The 16,844-nt window shown below is 40.3% G+C and overlaps 1 protein-coding gene and 1 non-coding gene across 2 annotated transcripts in view; both read left to right on the top strand.

Moving 5' to 3' along the window:
* The window catches only part of UBAP2 (ubiquitin associated protein 2), a 113,405-nt gene that overhangs the window by 49,715 nt on the left and 46,846 nt on the right, over nt 1-16,844 (top strand). Inside the window, 7 exon segments of the mRNA XM_042804735.1 lie at nt 1,944-1,996; nt 8,547-8,607; nt 10,300-10,538; nt 11,250-11,463; nt 13,946-14,220; nt 15,346-15,512; nt 16,608-16,818. Of these exon segments, the coding sequence (XP_042660669.1) occupies nt 1,944-1,996; nt 8,547-8,607; nt 10,300-10,538; nt 11,250-11,463; nt 13,946-14,220; nt 15,346-15,512; nt 16,608-16,818 (1,220 nt within the window).
* LOC116959627 lies at nt 14,945-15,030 on the top strand. The gene has a single exon (XR_004405978.1). It is a non-coding gene; the product is annotated as a small nucleolar RNA SNORD121A (small nucleolar RNA).

Below are 16,844 nucleotides of genomic sequence, written 5' to 3'. Positions count from 1 at the left end.
TCAGTAGGAGGACGGTGTTAGCAAACTGGATTTAATGCAGAGAAGTGCAGTGAAATAACAGGATGGAAGGATTGAGTTGGGAAGGTAGAGTGTTAATAAGAAATAATAGTAAACTGATCTTGGGTAAACTAATAAAAGGGTGAAGGCTTGTGTTCAGTATTTAAAAAGAGTAAATGCACAGAACCGTGTTCATAAATAGGAGCAGCAGATAAATGTTTAAATTGAATGTCAGGAAGATGTCCCAGGTATTATTCCAAACAGGTTCGGTCTCCCAGTGGTGGTGGGGGAGGCTCAAGGGTTGGGCTGATTTATCTGAGTTCTTTTTGTGTTTGTTTTAGCAGACTCCAAGCTCCGTTCTAAGAGTTCTGGCGCCGGCATGATGTATGTCTCCTACACAGGCAGGCTTTACTCTGACTGATGGGAAATAAATATAAGCAGAGTAAGTAACAGGATATAGTTCTGTAAAGAAGGAATACCAGAGGAAGGGATACTGTGTTGATCAGGGGAAGAGAAAGCAACTGTTTGTCTAAAGACTCCTGCTCTTTGGGCTTTTCTTCCTTTCTAAAATTTCTGTGCAAATGTGTGGATTAGTTTAGAAATTTGAGGCCCTGTAGTAATTTTGCTCAGATATGTTTATTAGTTATTTTACAGCATGTAGAAACCTCCTGGTTAGGAACCGTTTGGTAAAATGTGAGCATGAGATGTTTCAGGCGATCCTGTATTGCTCCACAGAGCCAACACAGAGTGGATGTTACCTTGCTCAGGACCTGCCAAATAATTTTGGATTCAAAGGTATAATTCTCCTCTCTTCTCCCCATCGTGTGTGTATCTTCATGGTAGGCCTGTTCGCCTCACTGGGTTAGTGCCATTTGACCCTCCTCTGCCCAAGACACTGCTTTGCAATGATGTACAAAAGAGTACCCTAACGCAGTGATGGCATTAGTACAACCTGGATTTGATGCTGTCTTGAGGGGGCTTGTTTCTGGATGAATGTGTCTCAGAGGGTTCCTGGTTCAGGAAAGGATGATGATTAAAGCAGTAGTTCTTTTGCTTTTGTACTTGATCAAAGGTGACGGTAGCAGGAACTGTACTGCTGGGGTTTTCTTCGCTCGTGGTTATGTAGTTTAAATGAAAGCTTTGGTTGTTGGTGGGATAACCTTCCCTGTCCTTACACTGGTAGGCAAGGCCTCGAGTCCATTTGTTGTTCTTGCATGTCTATGCCTGCTGTTTCCTATTGAAGGGATCAGGCTTTTGCATCTGTAGGATTGTTTTTGTAGTTTTCCCAACCTGCGTACTGTGCTCCAATGTTGGTCAGATAAACTCTGCCACAAGTTATGGGAAGAGGTGTTTAGCAGCTACAGTGGAAGCTTATTGACTCCTCTGCTGCCATTAAATGCATTATGTATGTTTTAAAATACAATTGCTGTATCAGGGGAAGGGATTGGGGTGGTTCTCCCTTGAGGTTGGAAAGGAGCCTCCAGAGGTATAGCTTGGGTCTGGAATTTGAATATGATGTTATGGATGTTGGAGCAGGTGTTGTGGTTGTGTTTTGTTCAGGCTCTGTATGAATTTGTGCATGAAACTGGGAGATCCCGTGGGAGGGTTCAGTAACCTCTCACTGTTGTTGGGGACAGGAGGAAGTTATTCCAATATTTGGGATTAATCACTGGTTGCAGACATGTGTTTGTGCCAATTATGTCTGGTACCATAGTGACTAAGAAATTCCTGAAATCATAAATTAAATGCAAAAAAACCCCTGCAACTCCCAAAGTCTTAAATCTGCAGACTAATTTTCTAGAGCTTCCCATGTTTCCAACCACCATCTCCTCACTTTGTGTTCCACTAATAATGAAAACATGATTGCTTATAAAGATGAATGGTTGAAATTCAGCATGGTGCTTTTAGCTTGTAACTGTTTTCTTTCCTTCCCCAAATTATAATAGGAGCATGGAAAAACTCTATAGAAGAATGGACAGCAGAAGACTGGAATGAAGATGTAAGTGTACCTTGTTGGATAGACTGATTGATTGTTTACACTTTTCAGAGTTACTGTATTTTCTTCAAAATTAAATGTTTGAAGTAATACTTTTCTGTATGCATGCAATGATATTTCTTACTGTGTTTCTTGCTGTAATTCCTGTTTAAATACATATATTAAGATAAGATTATTTTTTAAATAAAATTGAATCAAGAAATGTTAATTTACTTTGCTGGGTAGACAACACACAGATAATAAAAGTTTTCTCCCAGATTAAGTATTTGTGAATTACAATTCTCTCGTGCTCAATGCAGATGGGTGTTAACTGCATACTTCCCCCTACTATTATGTAGGGATTTAAAGCCATATTATCACAAGACTTTTATATAATTAAGTGATGAAGCTTACTATCGACTTTAGACTCCTCATTTAATGCTTTTTCTTTGAAATCTGCAGAATTGTTCCACTTAGTCCACTTCGTGTTCATAATATTAAAAAAATGAGCTAGTAGTATGCTGAAGATAGCACTTAATTGCTTCATTCCTGTTGTTTCATCATGATGTGCTGCCTCAAGTACTACAGTATTGGTTCTCTTTTTATCAGGCAAGAGATATTTTCATGTCTGCAAAATATTTGGCATTTGTGATTCTTTCATGTGAAAATTGTGTTTGTGATTTTAAGTTTTCAGTTACTGTATTAAAGCTTAAGCAGTTCGGAAAACAAACGAAGTGGCAAGAAATAAGGAAAGGAGAACTTAGCTTTTAAGAAGTTTCTAATCTTTTATAGGAATATCCACGATTTCAAGTTTGTTTTCAGAAGGGTAAGAGATTGTCTTGGAAGTCATCCTTTTTGCCTCCTCCTGTAGTGTGGCATGTCAGTGCTATCCCTAGAAAGGTATGAAAGTTTCGTATAGCAGATACGAAAACTCTGCCCTTACCTAATGAGGGCTGTGTCTTCAGAGAAAGTTAAAAGAAACTCTAAAATTCCTAGGCTTTTGCATCAGTGACTGCCAGCAAAAGCTGTCATCTTTTTTGAACCTGTACTCTATTTCTGCAGTATATGCTAGAGGTAGACTAAGGGCTAAGGATAGTGAAAATTTCTGGCCTTGTTTCTTCACCCGTGTTTGATGCTGGTACAATACAGCATTTGTAGTATGGAGGTTGAGCAATGCTGATTAGGGATAGAATTTTTAAAATTAATTATTAAACCTGAGTAATTTGGACATCAATCTTGAAAGAGCAGAAGATGAAATCTGTAGCCTGTTGTTAATTTTTATTAATTTTAGAGTCCTGGAAAAATCACTATAACCTAGGAGAAAGTTGTTCATGTGCTGTTGTTTAGAAAGAGTGAATGAAATGTCGAGCTGCAGACAGATTAGCCCAGAACATGCCTGGGGAAAAATAAAGGAAAAATGTATACATCTGATTTATAAAAATAGAAGCAAAAGAATACAGCTTGTGCCATTCAGTGTAGTTTTATGGAGAATAGCTCCCCTTCAAATAAACCTGATCTTGGTCTTTAAGTAAATGATGAGTTAACTGTGGCGATAGAGTATGTCCTTATAAGAGATGAATGTGGGCATTTCTAGGACGACTACAAAGGAATCCAGTTCCCAGGCCATCTAGTGTCTTTATTAAAGATCTGGAATTCAAAATCAAATCACTGCTGAATAAATTGTGTGGGGAATCCAAAAATTATTGGAATGGCAATTAAAAGTAAGCCAGTCTTGCACAGAAATCTGGACTTCTAATAGACTTGACCTGTTCAAATTAAAAATGCTTTAATATGGCCAAGTGCCCATTTGTTTTGTAGGGATAAAGGCACACCTGCAGAACAAGGGGCTGTTTTCTGGAAAGCAGCAACTGAAAAATTTTCAGGATAGCAGTGGATGATGAAAAAAGAACAGCTCAGCATGATCTCCTAAAGGGCTGATGCTGTGGCAAAAAAAAAAAAAAGCTATTGTAGTCTTTTTGCCTGTAGGCATACTTCCCTGTCTCTTAATCATTCTTGATTTATATTTCTGTATGCTGACTCTCCTGAACTTGATTCTGAAGTACTGCATCCAATTATTCATTGCTTTTACAAAACAAAAATTGTGGAAAATAGCTAAACATTATTTACTGATAGAATTGGTCCTTGAGAGTGAGATTTTTAGTTCACTGAATCTCAAGAGGTTACTTTATTAGTGTGTAATAGACTCTGGTTTTAGTCTAGGAGACTAAGGCATAAAATGAAGCTGTGGCTAGAAAATAGAGCTGCACATTTAAATGTATAATAAACAATTCTAGCATCATGACTAATGATTAAAACAACCAAAGTAACTGATGTATTTGCTGTCTGCAGATAAAGACCAGGTGTTTTTCTGAAGAGTATTTCTGTTTAAATGTGGTGTTCCCTAGTCAGATACAATGACATTTAATGTTGTTTGACCTGAGAAGGATTAGATATTTAGGACCTAATATTTCTGTCAGGTATTTATCTTTAGTAGTGAATATTAAGCAAATATAATAGGTTGTCAATATGCTTTTAAACAGAGTGGAAACTAGTTACAGTGAAAACTGGAGGTTGTATTTTGTTAAAGGGGTATTCAAGGCATGGACAATGATGGACCAGACAAATGTTTAAGTACTGTGGATGCCTCTGGGGTTTCGTGTTAAAATTATGATCATATTCTCCTGGCTAAAGAAAATAAAGTTTAACAGTAGAAGCTATCAGAAGGGGAGAACTAGAATGCATACAGATTTCCTGGAAATGGATCAAGGCAGACATTTTCTGAACAACATCGGTAGTCTTAGTTTTTATTGAAACAACTACAACGCTTTTGAAAAAAAAAAAAAAAAAGTATTTTAGTGGGAATGTTTCTTTTACAGGGAAGCAGCATGAAAATTTACTGTATTTTCTTTAGCTTCAGTATGTCGTATCAAACCAGTAATAAGGTTTTGTTGCTTCTGATGTGTTGATGTTGAGTTTTTATGAGGATGCTGGAGTATATTTTCCTGTCCTCACCTATCAACTAGTCATAAGAGCTAGTAGCTAGTTGTTAAATATATTGTCTCTTTTGGTGGTTGGAGATTGACTTTCATCATAGGAATAGGAGCTGAAAAGCACAGGGATTTCACTGCAGATGGAGGAAATACCATTGTGAGGCCAATGCTTGCAACTGTTCATTCACTTCTGGGAAGATGCCAGAGCCTCAGTGAATGATGAGTCAGTTTATTTTATGGTGAGTGTAAATAACTTTGTTAGGAGCTGATAATACTACTTCTAAGAAAAACTAAATACATGTGTGTAGTAAAAATTTTCAGCTGCTGCTGCAGGAAGTATGTCTTTTGACAAATGCCGTAATCCCAGCAGGCTTCTGAATTAGGTGCTTGTTTGGAGCTTGTGGCAGTGAGTTTGCCACAGTGTTATGTAAACTTCAATGTAGCAGAGCTGGTAGCTGAAGACTTGAGTTTTTCATGCTGGTTCTGTTGAAGAGAAGGTTTCCTCTCTCATGTTAAACATGCTTTTACATTGTCGCAAACATCCTCAGGCTCCTCAGTTTGCTTAGTTTTCAGGTTTCATCAGTGTTTTGGCCACAGTTAGTCTTATTGTGAGTTATGTGAGCATAAGAAACTGTTGACATTACAAAGAATTTAATATTTAACCAAGGGATTGCAGACTATAGGTTGCTGCTCATGCCATTAGCTGACTTTCTTGTGCCATATGATGTAGGAGTCTTGTAACACTACAAAAAGCACAGTACATGTTGTTCTAAAATAACACATACAGTGGGGAAGGGGCTGAACAATACAGAAACAGCCTTTTAAACTGGAAATACTCTTGAGCTGAATCTTCTTTCTTCATTTTCATCAGTACAGAGAGCTGCAGGCTGGCAGCATTATGCACAGGACAGCAATGTGTTTCAGAAAGATGGGATTAAAGTACGTTGTATTGGCAGCAAGGGAAGGAAGGGAATGGAGGGAGGAACTGCGGTGATATTCATTTTTTCATGACAGAGTGTGTTGCACATAAGTGGGTGCTAGCAGAGTACATGGAACATTTGAACTTTGTCTCAGTGATAAGCGACTGGTTTGTCAGCCCTTCTGCATCTTGCTTAAATCAACAGTGTTTCATAGGAGAATCCCAATCAGGTGACCATGTTCAGGAACAGATATGCTTTCAGTAGAGTTGCCCATGGGATCACAGATGAAATTGGCTCATGTCCATGATGTCCTTTAAATTGGGCTGCTAACAATGTATGCAATTACAAATGCACAATATCTTGGAAGAACTGTATCCAAATGTCACTGCCCAAAGGGGTTCTTTGTGAGTATTTGAGTAGGTCAGTTATTCTTTAGTCTAAATAACAAGCTACACCAAATTAGTTAAGAATTATTTTGTGCAAATTTAATTTAAAGTATAACCATTATACTTGCGTATCTTTATCTTGTTAAACCTAACCTGTACTGGCTTGAGACCTATTCTGGTTTGCAAGTATTTCTGTGGATAGAAGTGTATTAGCCCTAGGAAGTTGTATCTGTTAGCTACTATTTTTTTTTAAAAAAAAAGAAAAGCTGTTTAAAAAAAAAACCAAAACAACAAACCCAAAAAATTACAAATGGGAAACAAATGACCTCCTACAAACCAAAATCACCCCCTCTTTCTGCAAAACCCCCGCCAACCAGGTCCCCCCTCCCCGGCTACCTATTCAAGTATCTATCTTTACTGTAACAGCATGGTGAAAGCAATACAGTTTTCTGCCGTGGATGGTCTGACTGGTTATACTAGTATAAGCAAATACATGCTTCTGCCTTTATTAGTCTTTTTGAACTCATGCTCGCAGAGCAATCGGTTTAAGATGTTATTGCCACCCCTAGCACAAATGCCAAGAAGGAACCACAAATGCTAGTTCAATGTACATACATGAGTGAAAACCTGCCCTCCACTAGTGATGTGAGCTGGAATGTAAAACACAGGGATATGTGAAGTGAATGGGAATGGTGCAATGTGTTAGGCTTTTGCAACAAGATTTAGCAGCTCCTCTGTGGAGTTCTGGATTGTCTGAACTAGGTATCTATACACTGATCTACCAGCTGTCATGTTAATTGCTTTCTACTGGTATATTTTTGGGGTAAACTATTGCTGAAACTGATGTAGTTACATTGGTATACCATTGTGTGTGTTCAGTAGATCAAGTTTCTGAACAGTTAAAATGGTATCTGATTCTGTGGAGAAGACTTTGCTGAAGTTTGACTACATGTTTTTGTCTTTAAGCACAGCTGTGGCATAGAATCATTGGATAGTTTGGGCTGGGAGGGAGCTTGGAAGGTGCTGTGGTGGTGCAACCCCCCCCCGGCAGGAGCAGGGCCCCCTCGTGGAGCAGCTGGGGTCTCTGAGGGCCCCGTCCCAGCTGAGGCTGGACGTGTCTGCGGGGCTGGGGCGTGTGCCAGCTCTCTGGGCAAGGTGCGGCAGCGTTGGAGCACGCTGGTGGGAAGCGATGTCTTCCCGGTGCCCGGCGTGAGCCTGGCCTCTGTTGGTGGGAAGCCATCAGGCCTTGTGCGGTGGGTACAGGCCCTGCGGCAAAGCGTGCGCCCGCCTTCCTTGCAAGCCCCCTTGGAGCCTGGGCAGGCGGCAGGAAGGTCTCTGCGGAGCCTTCTCTTCTCCGGGCCGAAGAAGCGCGAGTCTCTCGGCCCGTGCCTCTCGCGGAGGCGTTGCAACGCTCTGATCGTGTTTGTTGTCCTCCTCTGGACCCAGTCCAATAGGTCTATGCCTTACATGTACTGAGGGCCCCACAGTTGCATGCAGTGCTGCGTGTGGGGTCTCACCAGAGTGGAGTAGAGGGGCAGAATCCCCTCCTTCCACCTGCTGACCACACTTCTGATGCAGCTGGGGACGCAGTTGCCCCAACCCATGTGCAGGACCCTGCACTTGGCCTTGTTGAGCATCATGATGTTCCCGTGAGCCCACTTCTGGATCTTGTCCAGGTCCCTCTGGACAGTATCCCATCCCTCGGGCATGTCAACCACACCACTCAGCTTGGTGTCATCTGCAAACTTGCCGAGGGTGTACTCAGTCCCACTGTCTATGTCATTAGTGAAGATATTAAACAGCACTGATCACCATACATATCCCTGAGTGATACTGCTTGTCACCGATCTCCATCTGGACAGTGAACAGTTGACCCTTTGGATAAGACTATCCAACCAATTGCTCATGCACTGAACAGCACCCATCAAATCCACCTCTCTCCAATTTAGAGAGGAGTATGTTGTGGGGAACTGTGTCAAAGGCCTTACAGAAATCTAGATGGATGATATCCATAGCTTTCATTGTTCACTGATGTAGTAAGTCCGTCATAGATAGGCCAATATGTTGGTCAGGGAGGACTTGCCCTTGGTGAAGCCATGCTGGCTGTCTCAAATGACCTCACTGTTCTCCAGCGTAACTAGCTGTAATGGTAGTTTAACTTTACTTTTGTCTTGAAAGTGTGTGACCAAGGTGGAGTTTTTGAAGATGTTGCAGCAGTGAAGTGTGAGCATGTGTATTATTAAAATGCCTTTTTCCCCCCCCCGCTCTCTTTTTTCAGCTTTCTGAAACAAAAGTCTTCACTGCTTCCTCTGTTCCAGCTGAGAATCATGTTACTCCATGTTACAAAGGTAAGCTGCTCTTCCACATTTTCCCTATATCTTAAAAACCTTCTGCTTGATGAAGCAATGTTACCTTGCACATAAAATGTTGAATAAAATACAGGGCAGCCCTGGTCAGAGATTGGTCAAGCTAATTTCAAATTTGCAGAAGCTTCGCTGGTAGATTGTTGGTTTTGTGGCTTCCTCTGTTACCTATTATTGACTATGGAAGGAGGTAAACTTACCAGAAAAGACTATGTCTTCTGCACAAAGACTGCTTACTGGCAGGAACAAAATTACCTGGGAAGAAAAGTTTTCTTGTGTTGAAAATGAAGCTCTGTCTTTGCTGTCCAGAAAATGGAAAGCCTGCCCCTGTGGATTAAGAAAGTGTTCAGAGCATAGTGCTTTGACAAACATGTTAACACAAAAGCTTGTGTAGGCAAGAAGGTGAATTTCCTGGTAAGCATCATAATTACTTGCCTTAACTGATGACATAGAGTTCGGATAGAGAACCAAAAATATGGCGGTTTCTGCCTTCCTTTGCTTGCCTTTGTCTTCACCAAATGCCTGGCTGATGATCTTCTGGAATCAGATGCCTGCATTAGCCCGAGGTCCCAGGAAAGCAGATTAAACTCATGTGATAAAGACTTTGGCATCATGAGATCTGAAAACAAGATAGCTTGACGGTTCCGAACATCCTGATACAGCTGTACTGCAGTACTCCAGACTGCAGCAGAATTTTCCGTATAACACAGATGTGATCTGGAGGAGTTCTGGTGTCAGTTGTCTACAGTTTATATTCCTTTCCTTCTTAAAGGTGATATGCTCACATATTCATTGTTCTAATGCAAATACTGTTCCAGTGGGTGTCTCTCAAATTACGCTAAGAAATACTGTAGTCCACCAGCTCGAATTCTGGTGTTTTGTTTTTTGGGTTTTGTTTTGTTGGGGGTCTGCTTGTTTGGTTTTTGGTTTGGTTTGTCTTTTTTAATTGCCATAAGAAAGGTTTGGGCTTTAAGAATCGTATGCTAATGAAAGTGCTGGGGGCAGGTTTTAAGCCCAGGCATTTAGGATAATCTTATGTCATAATTTTTGGAGTAGATTTATTGTCTTAATGCTTTGCTTTTCCTTGATAAACCTGTGCTAAACATGTAGTAGGGGTTAGTAATCCATGTTAGATATAAGAAAATGCATGTTTCTCATCCTGCTCAAGTATGTGTGATAGAGTAATTTTGGATATGTGCCTACTGTCTGAGAAACTTAGCTTTTATTTCTGCAGGTCTTGTGACTTCCATGTTATGAGATACTCAATCACTGCATGTGGGACTTTATTCTTTACTGACCTCATACCCCCCCCCCCCCCCCCCCCATACAGAAGTAGGACTTAGATCCCTTGCTCTTTTTAAAGGGATAGTGTGATATACAAAGAATGTGGATTATTATCTGCAGTTATTTGTCTGCATTAATCACATGGGTTATTTATGTGATACATGATGTTATAAATTTGATAATGTTTGAAAAGAGTGCAAAAATAATTTATATTCTAATTTCAGTGGAAGGTTTTAGCTGGTGGAGTATTACTTTCTGGGAAAAACCTCTATTCTAAGTCTTTTTGTATGGCAGACAAGCAATATTTGGAAAGACTGTTAATCAGTAGTAATTCTGTTGCCAGTATGGCAGCGTTAGTATTGTTATTGCTTTCTTCAGTTTCAGCACAACCTAATCATGTTTATTCCAGCCAAACTTTTGCTTTTTCTTACAGCATTGATTTGGTAACACTGCTTCAAAAGCCAGTGACTTCGACTCAAGAGACAGAAGGCAACTCATTTGAGGGTCCTCAGCAGCAGACCTTTGGCCAAGCCCTAGTCTTCACAAATTCTCAGCACAGCACCCAGATGGCATCAGGAACTGGCAGCTCCAGTGTTGTAAACTCTTATTCTCCTCAAAGTCTGGTAAACTTATGCTTTTTAAATATTCTTCATGAGTAAATATTTCAAGTTAAGCAACTTTTCCAGTACTGGTCATTTCATAAGGTGTTCCGGTATTTGTAAAATTAAGGATGCAAATGTTGAAGGGATGGAATTCTTAATTCCATTCACACACAAGCACAAAAAAAGATCACGTTTTTTTCTGTTTTTAATAAGTAGCTGTTTCTCGGTTTACATGAAGTACTTGTATTAATTTTTGAGTAGAGAGCAGATGCATTTATTGCATGCTGATTTGAGATGAAATAATTTGTTTATATTGAAGAGTTCTGTGCCAGAAAACTATGATGTGCTGTTTCCAAGCACATATGTCACTGCTTTTTGTGATAACTTGCCTATTTCTGAGTCAGTTGAGGGGGCTTGAAATTTGACACATATTCGTTCTCTGAAAATGAGCTCAACTATTAGTAAATATACGTTATTTTAAGATGCATGGATTCAAGAAGATCAATATTGTTGCAACCATGGTGGTGGAAGTTGTAGCAGTGATAATCAGAGAAGATCTGGTCGTATGCTACAACTGCTGAATTTTTTTATTGTTTGTTAGTAATCTAGTGCTGAAGAGGTTTTAGTTGCTGCCAAATAACAGCTGTAGGCATTGACCCTATGACTATGTTCAGAGTATTTATTGAATACTTAACTTCACTCCTTCTCATCTTCTTTTTTGTCTTTTGATAGTCTGCAGTTCTTTGTTCTGGCTTTGGAGAACTGGGATCCTCTAAATTGTCAAACTCTACTGGATCCCAAATCTTGGACCAGTTTAAATCTCCAGGATTGGGTCAGTTTACCTCTCAACAAAACAATAGTAGCTCTACCACCACTACCACTACTACGACATCATCCTGGGATCTAAAACCGCCCATTACTCAATCCTCAGTTCTTAGTCAGTTTGGTAAGTGCTTTGACATAGCTTTCTCTCTCTTCCTTTCTCTATTAGCCTATAAGGTTTCTTAATGTCGGTGGCCATTTATGGTAACATACATGACGAGTGTATCACAAACTAAGTTTTGACAGGCTTAAGCCTATCCATAAATGTCATTGCACCTTTAGAAGTTGTTGAGCCTTCGTGTAATGACATCTTTGATTTAATGTGCTTGAATATTTAAGTGGAACTTTGTTGTTACTTTGTTTCTCAACAAATCATGAAAAATATTTATTCTCATTGTGTCTGTGCTGCTTCTAGCTGAGTATAATGTCGTACCATATTTTGTCTTTTTTTTTTTTTTTTTCCCCAAAATTTTTCTCTTCTAACCACTACCTGAATTTTGAATGAGTACTATGTCATTTCTTCATAATGTGCATCACATCTCGGTGTTCTTTCCCTAGTCTGCTGAGAATGGTGCGGGTTGCCCATTTTGTCTTCATAATTGTGTGGATTTTTCATTTAATTGAGTAAAATTAGTGGAAACAGTGAAAAGGACAAAAACTTGGTCTTTACAGTGTAGTTCCTAATGGTATTCTCACTGTGAAGAATGATAGCTCTTGGTATCTATCTCATGTTATGTGTGTATATGTTTCCAGATAGATAAGCAGCCAGTTTGGTAGCAGTTATAATCTTTTACACACAGCAATTCTGAAAAAATGTTTAAATACATTTTCAATTGCTTTCTAATGCACTTTACCAGCTAAATAAAAAAACCTTCACATTGCAAATGCTGTGGATCTCTTATGGTTGTTGGCCAGTGTTCTGAGCCACTGCCTGCCTTTCAGCATCTGAAAAATATGAAAGGGGAAGACATGGAAAAAGACTGTCAGTGTCCAGCATCTCTTGATTTTCAGCCAGGTTGAGATGGTAGATGACTTTGTGTTGAAAGTCTTCTCCTTTGTAGGGGTAGGAAATCCTAACTCATACCACCTCTAAATTGCAGCTCCACGCCCCTTGGAAGTAATCACATTTTATCAGAACTGTTAATTACAGTGAAGCAGTATTTGATTATGTTGTAGTTTAATGCCAGCCAGCAACTACATACCATGCAGCTGCTTGCCCACTCCTCGCCCCTCACAGTGGGATGGGGAGGAAAATTGCAAAAGTAGTAAAACCTGTGGTTTGAGATAAGAACAGTTTAATAACTAGAATAAAATAAAATATAATAACAATAATGAAAGGAATATAATAAAAAATTAGAGAAGGAAAAAACCAAGAAAAGCCAAGTAGCGCACTATGCAATTGCTTACTGCCTGCAGACTGATGCCCAAGCAGTGACCCACCCCCCAGCCAAGTCCCCCCCGTTTATATACTGGTGTCATGGTTTAAACCTGGCCAGCAGCCAAGCACCACGCAGACACTCACTCACCAGCCCAGGGGATGGGGGAAAGAATTGGAAGGTAAAGGGAGACTTGTAGGTTGAGATAAAAACAGTTTAATAATCGAAATAGAACGAAACAGTAACAATAGTAGTCCCTACAATGCAATTGCTCACCACCTGCTGACTGATACCCAGCCCATTCCCAGCCAGCGATCCCAAAAAACCCAAGATCCTGAAACCACAGTCCTGGAAGTAAGAGAGAACCTCCCCTTCCCAGCCACCCCTCCTCTATATAGTGAGATGACTTTACATGACATGGAATATTTCACTGGCCAGTTTGGGTCCGGTGCTCTGGCCGTGCTCCCTCCCAGCTTCTTGTGCAACCTGTGCATGGGCAGGACATGGGGAGTTGGAGAGTCCTTGAAACCTCAGCAACAGCTGGAAGCATCAGTGTGTTACCAGCATCCTTCTCATACCCAATCCCTTGTGAATCCTAAACGCAGAACTATTCTAGCTGCTAAGAAGGAAAACTAACTCTATCCCAGCTGAAACCAGGACAGCTGAGCATGATGTTCTGTGGTATGGAATATCCCTTTGGCTGGTTCAGATCAGCTGTCCTGGCTGTGCACCTCCTCACTGGCAGAGCATGGGAAACTGAAAAATCCTTAACTTAAGCGCTACTTAGCCACAACTAAAATGTCAGTGTGTTATCAACATTACTGTCACACTAAATCCAAAACACAGCACTGTACCAGCTACTAGGAAGATTAACTCTATTCCAGCCAAAACCAGGACAAATTAAAATCATCCATACCAGTTTTTGAGGACTATTGTGTGATAATATTATGTGAATGTATAGATAGGTTTGTTTTCATATTTTTGAAGAAAGCTAAACAAGGCTTGCCCACAACTGTCTATCTGAAGTAGAGAATATCAAATGTTGGCCTTCTTATTGTAGTGGTAATGTGCAATGTGAAACTCCTATGATGTCTGAAAGAGACTTGCACACTGTAGAATCATAACTGTCAAGTATGTCAAGTCACCCAGATTCCTTCATAAAGAGTAGAAGTGTGAATAGCAGAGTTTAATGCTTTAATTTTGATATTTCTTTTTCCCAATGCTGTCCAGACTTTAAATCCCAGCCTGAACCATCCCCAGTTCTGAGCCAGCTGACCCAGCGACAGCAACAACAAACACAGGCAGTCCCTGTTCCCCCTCCTGGGCTGGAGTCCTTCTCCTCCCAGGTAAAACTCCGTGAGCCATCGCCAATAGACACCTCTTCAGCTGTTAGCAAAATGTTACAGCTCCCTACTAGATCTATGGATAACCAGGCAGTGACTGCCCATCAAAACCAGCAGAAACAGATAAAACCACCAAAACGGAGGATAACTCCAGCACCCAAGGTGGGTAATTGCATGGTGGCTTGTCCTTAGTAAAATGTGTCAGGAGTAGTGTGGCCATCAGGACTAGGGCAATTATCATCCCCCTGTACCCGGCACTGGTGAGGCTGCAGCTTCAATACTGTGTTCAGTTTTGGGCCTCTCAAAGAGTGTTCTTCAAGAAGGACACTGAGGTGCTGGAGTGTGTTCAGAGGAGAGCAACAAATCTGGTAAAGGTTCTGGAGCATAAGCTCTGTGAGGAGCAGCTGAGGGAACTGGGGTTGTTCAGACTGGAGAAAAGGAGGCCGAGGGGAGACCTTGTTCTCTACAACTACCAGAAAGGATGTTGTAGCGAGGTGGATGTCGGCCTCTTCTCTCAAGTAAGAAGCAACAGGATATGAGGAAATGGCCTCAAGTTACAGCAGGGGAGGTTTAGATTGGATATTAGGAAAAGTTTCTTCACTGAAAGGCTTGCGAAGCACTGGAACAGGCTGCCCAGGAAGATGTTTGAGTCACCATCCCTGGAGGTATTTAAGAGGTGAGTAGATGTGTCACTTAGGGACATGGCTTAGTTGCTGGACTTGGCGGTGTTAGGTTTATTGTTGGAGTGAGTAATCTTAAAGGTCTTTTCCAACATAAATGATTCTGTGATTCTGTTCTATATATAAGTTGCTAGGGAGAAGGAGAGCAAGGACTATAGTATATTTCTTGTTTATAAAGCAGGAAATTCCAAGCTGGATAGTTTTAAGTCCAAAATACAGTGATGTTGTCTTTTCCAAGCACATATCTGATTGCTCTGTGTAGAAAATGACTGTTGCTGAGTGATTTTTGGATTGACTGAGTATCCACAATATAAATGTTGGCTGAAGAGGGATGGACACAGCTGTCACTTCGATACTGTAGAATACTGTGTCTTACTCTTTCAGCTCCAGATCAGGCCACAGAATGAATTAATTAATTTCAGGTTACAAGAATGTAGTTAATTTATGTGATGTAAACTGGGGCATTGTCACAGATCTAGTTAGCCGGGGAGGCTGAGGCAGTAACTGAAGAAGCCTGTAGTTAAGGGAGGAGAGGGTGTCAGTTACTGGTATCTTTAATACGGATAGCGCATGCAAAGGAATTACAGCCTTTTTTCCTTCCTTTAAGATTCCTGCAGTGGAGGTGCCTGGATCAGCAGATGTGACAGGGTTAAACGTTCAGTTTGGAGCTCTGGAGTTTGGATCAGAGCCTGCAATCCCAGAGTTTGGATCAACTTCAAGCAGTGAGAATACCAGCCAGGCAACCAACAATAGCTTGTACTCAAAATCTGTAAAGTACGTCCGAGTTCCCCTTGTGCATTCTTACATGTCTTCTTTAGGAGGTCAAGTTTGTGCCAAAGACATCAAGGCACAGTTACCATATGATGGAAGGGAGAAATATGATGACTTGTGAGGCTAAGTGTTTTCTGTGGATAGCATCTTAAAGGAGAAATTTATTTTCCAATGACAATCAAAATCTCCCTGGAAGGGTCGGTGTGAAGCTGGAGATGATATGAATGTAAATAACCTCATAATAAACTTACCTTTATAGAATTGCTTTCTCATGTTTAACTGTCCCGATTTTCAAATTCGTTTGAGGGTTTGTTCCTCACAACCTGAATTTTTCTGCTCTTGATCCAGGAGAGATAACCCTTGTACCATATATGTGTGTTAGTAGATTGGCACCAGATTACAGATCTGATGCTCCTGTGTGATAAGAAACAAAGCTAGGCTTTCAATATGCAGAAGCTCTTACTGAAATACTAAAATATTCAATGATAAATGCCAATGTACCACTAACCCATTTTTTGTTTCTTTACTCATTCAAAAATTGCCTTCAATAAAAAGCTTCCTGAAGTTAATTCAGAAATAGCAGTAAAAATGGAACTTTCACATGTTTTTCTAGTTTATAAATGATTTAAGCTACCTATAAACTAGAACACTTCTGCATGTCTTGAAGTATTTTTCCTTCTTTGCATAGTTCGTGCTGCTAGGCTGGTACTGTTGCATTAGAATTCTATTATAAAAAGAGATTGGGTGTTTCTCTTCATATACTGGACTTTGTGGATCTAGTTGTTTCAATAAGAGAAATTATGATCATTAATTTATCCTTTGAGAAGGTGGAAATGACTGTAAAGTGCTTGTGTGTAAACTTCTTTTGGTTTGGCTGGCAAGAGGAAGGTGAATAGTGCGTAGTGCAGCTGATGATGTTGAAGCAATGATTACTGGGGACCAAAGCAATTAGATTCAGTTAGATTTAATTTTCATTATTAGATTTTCTAGTATAAAAAATGTGGGTTTATTTGCATGTTTAAGGTAGTTCTAGATAACTTTATGAAGGTGTTTGAGATGTCATTTACCAGTATTATAAATAATTTTTACTTTTTTCAGTGATCCTTTGAATACCTCTTTGCCAATATCCAATACAGTACAGGAGTCCACCTACACAACCTCTGCCATCACCTCTTCCAGTCTGACCTGCTCATCCCGGAGCACTAGCCCAGTAACAACAACTTCCTCCTATGACCAGGCTTCTGTGCATAGTAGGATAGCGTACCAAAGCACCATGGTTCCGTCTGAATCAACCCCTGTTGCAGTTACGGTGAGTGAATTTCAGAAATCAGATCT

This window comes from Tyto alba, unplaced genomic scaffold (assembly GCF_018691265.1).
Source record: "Tyto alba isolate M040663 unplaced genomic scaffold, T.alba_DEE_v4.0 Super-Scaffold_42, whole genome shotgun sequence".
Taxonomy (NCBI): Eukaryota; Metazoa; Chordata; class Aves; order Strigiformes; family Tytonidae; genus Tyto; species Tyto alba.
The sequence above is the reverse complement of the archived record's forward strand: the minus strand, read 5'-3'. Positions and strand labels throughout refer to the sequence as shown.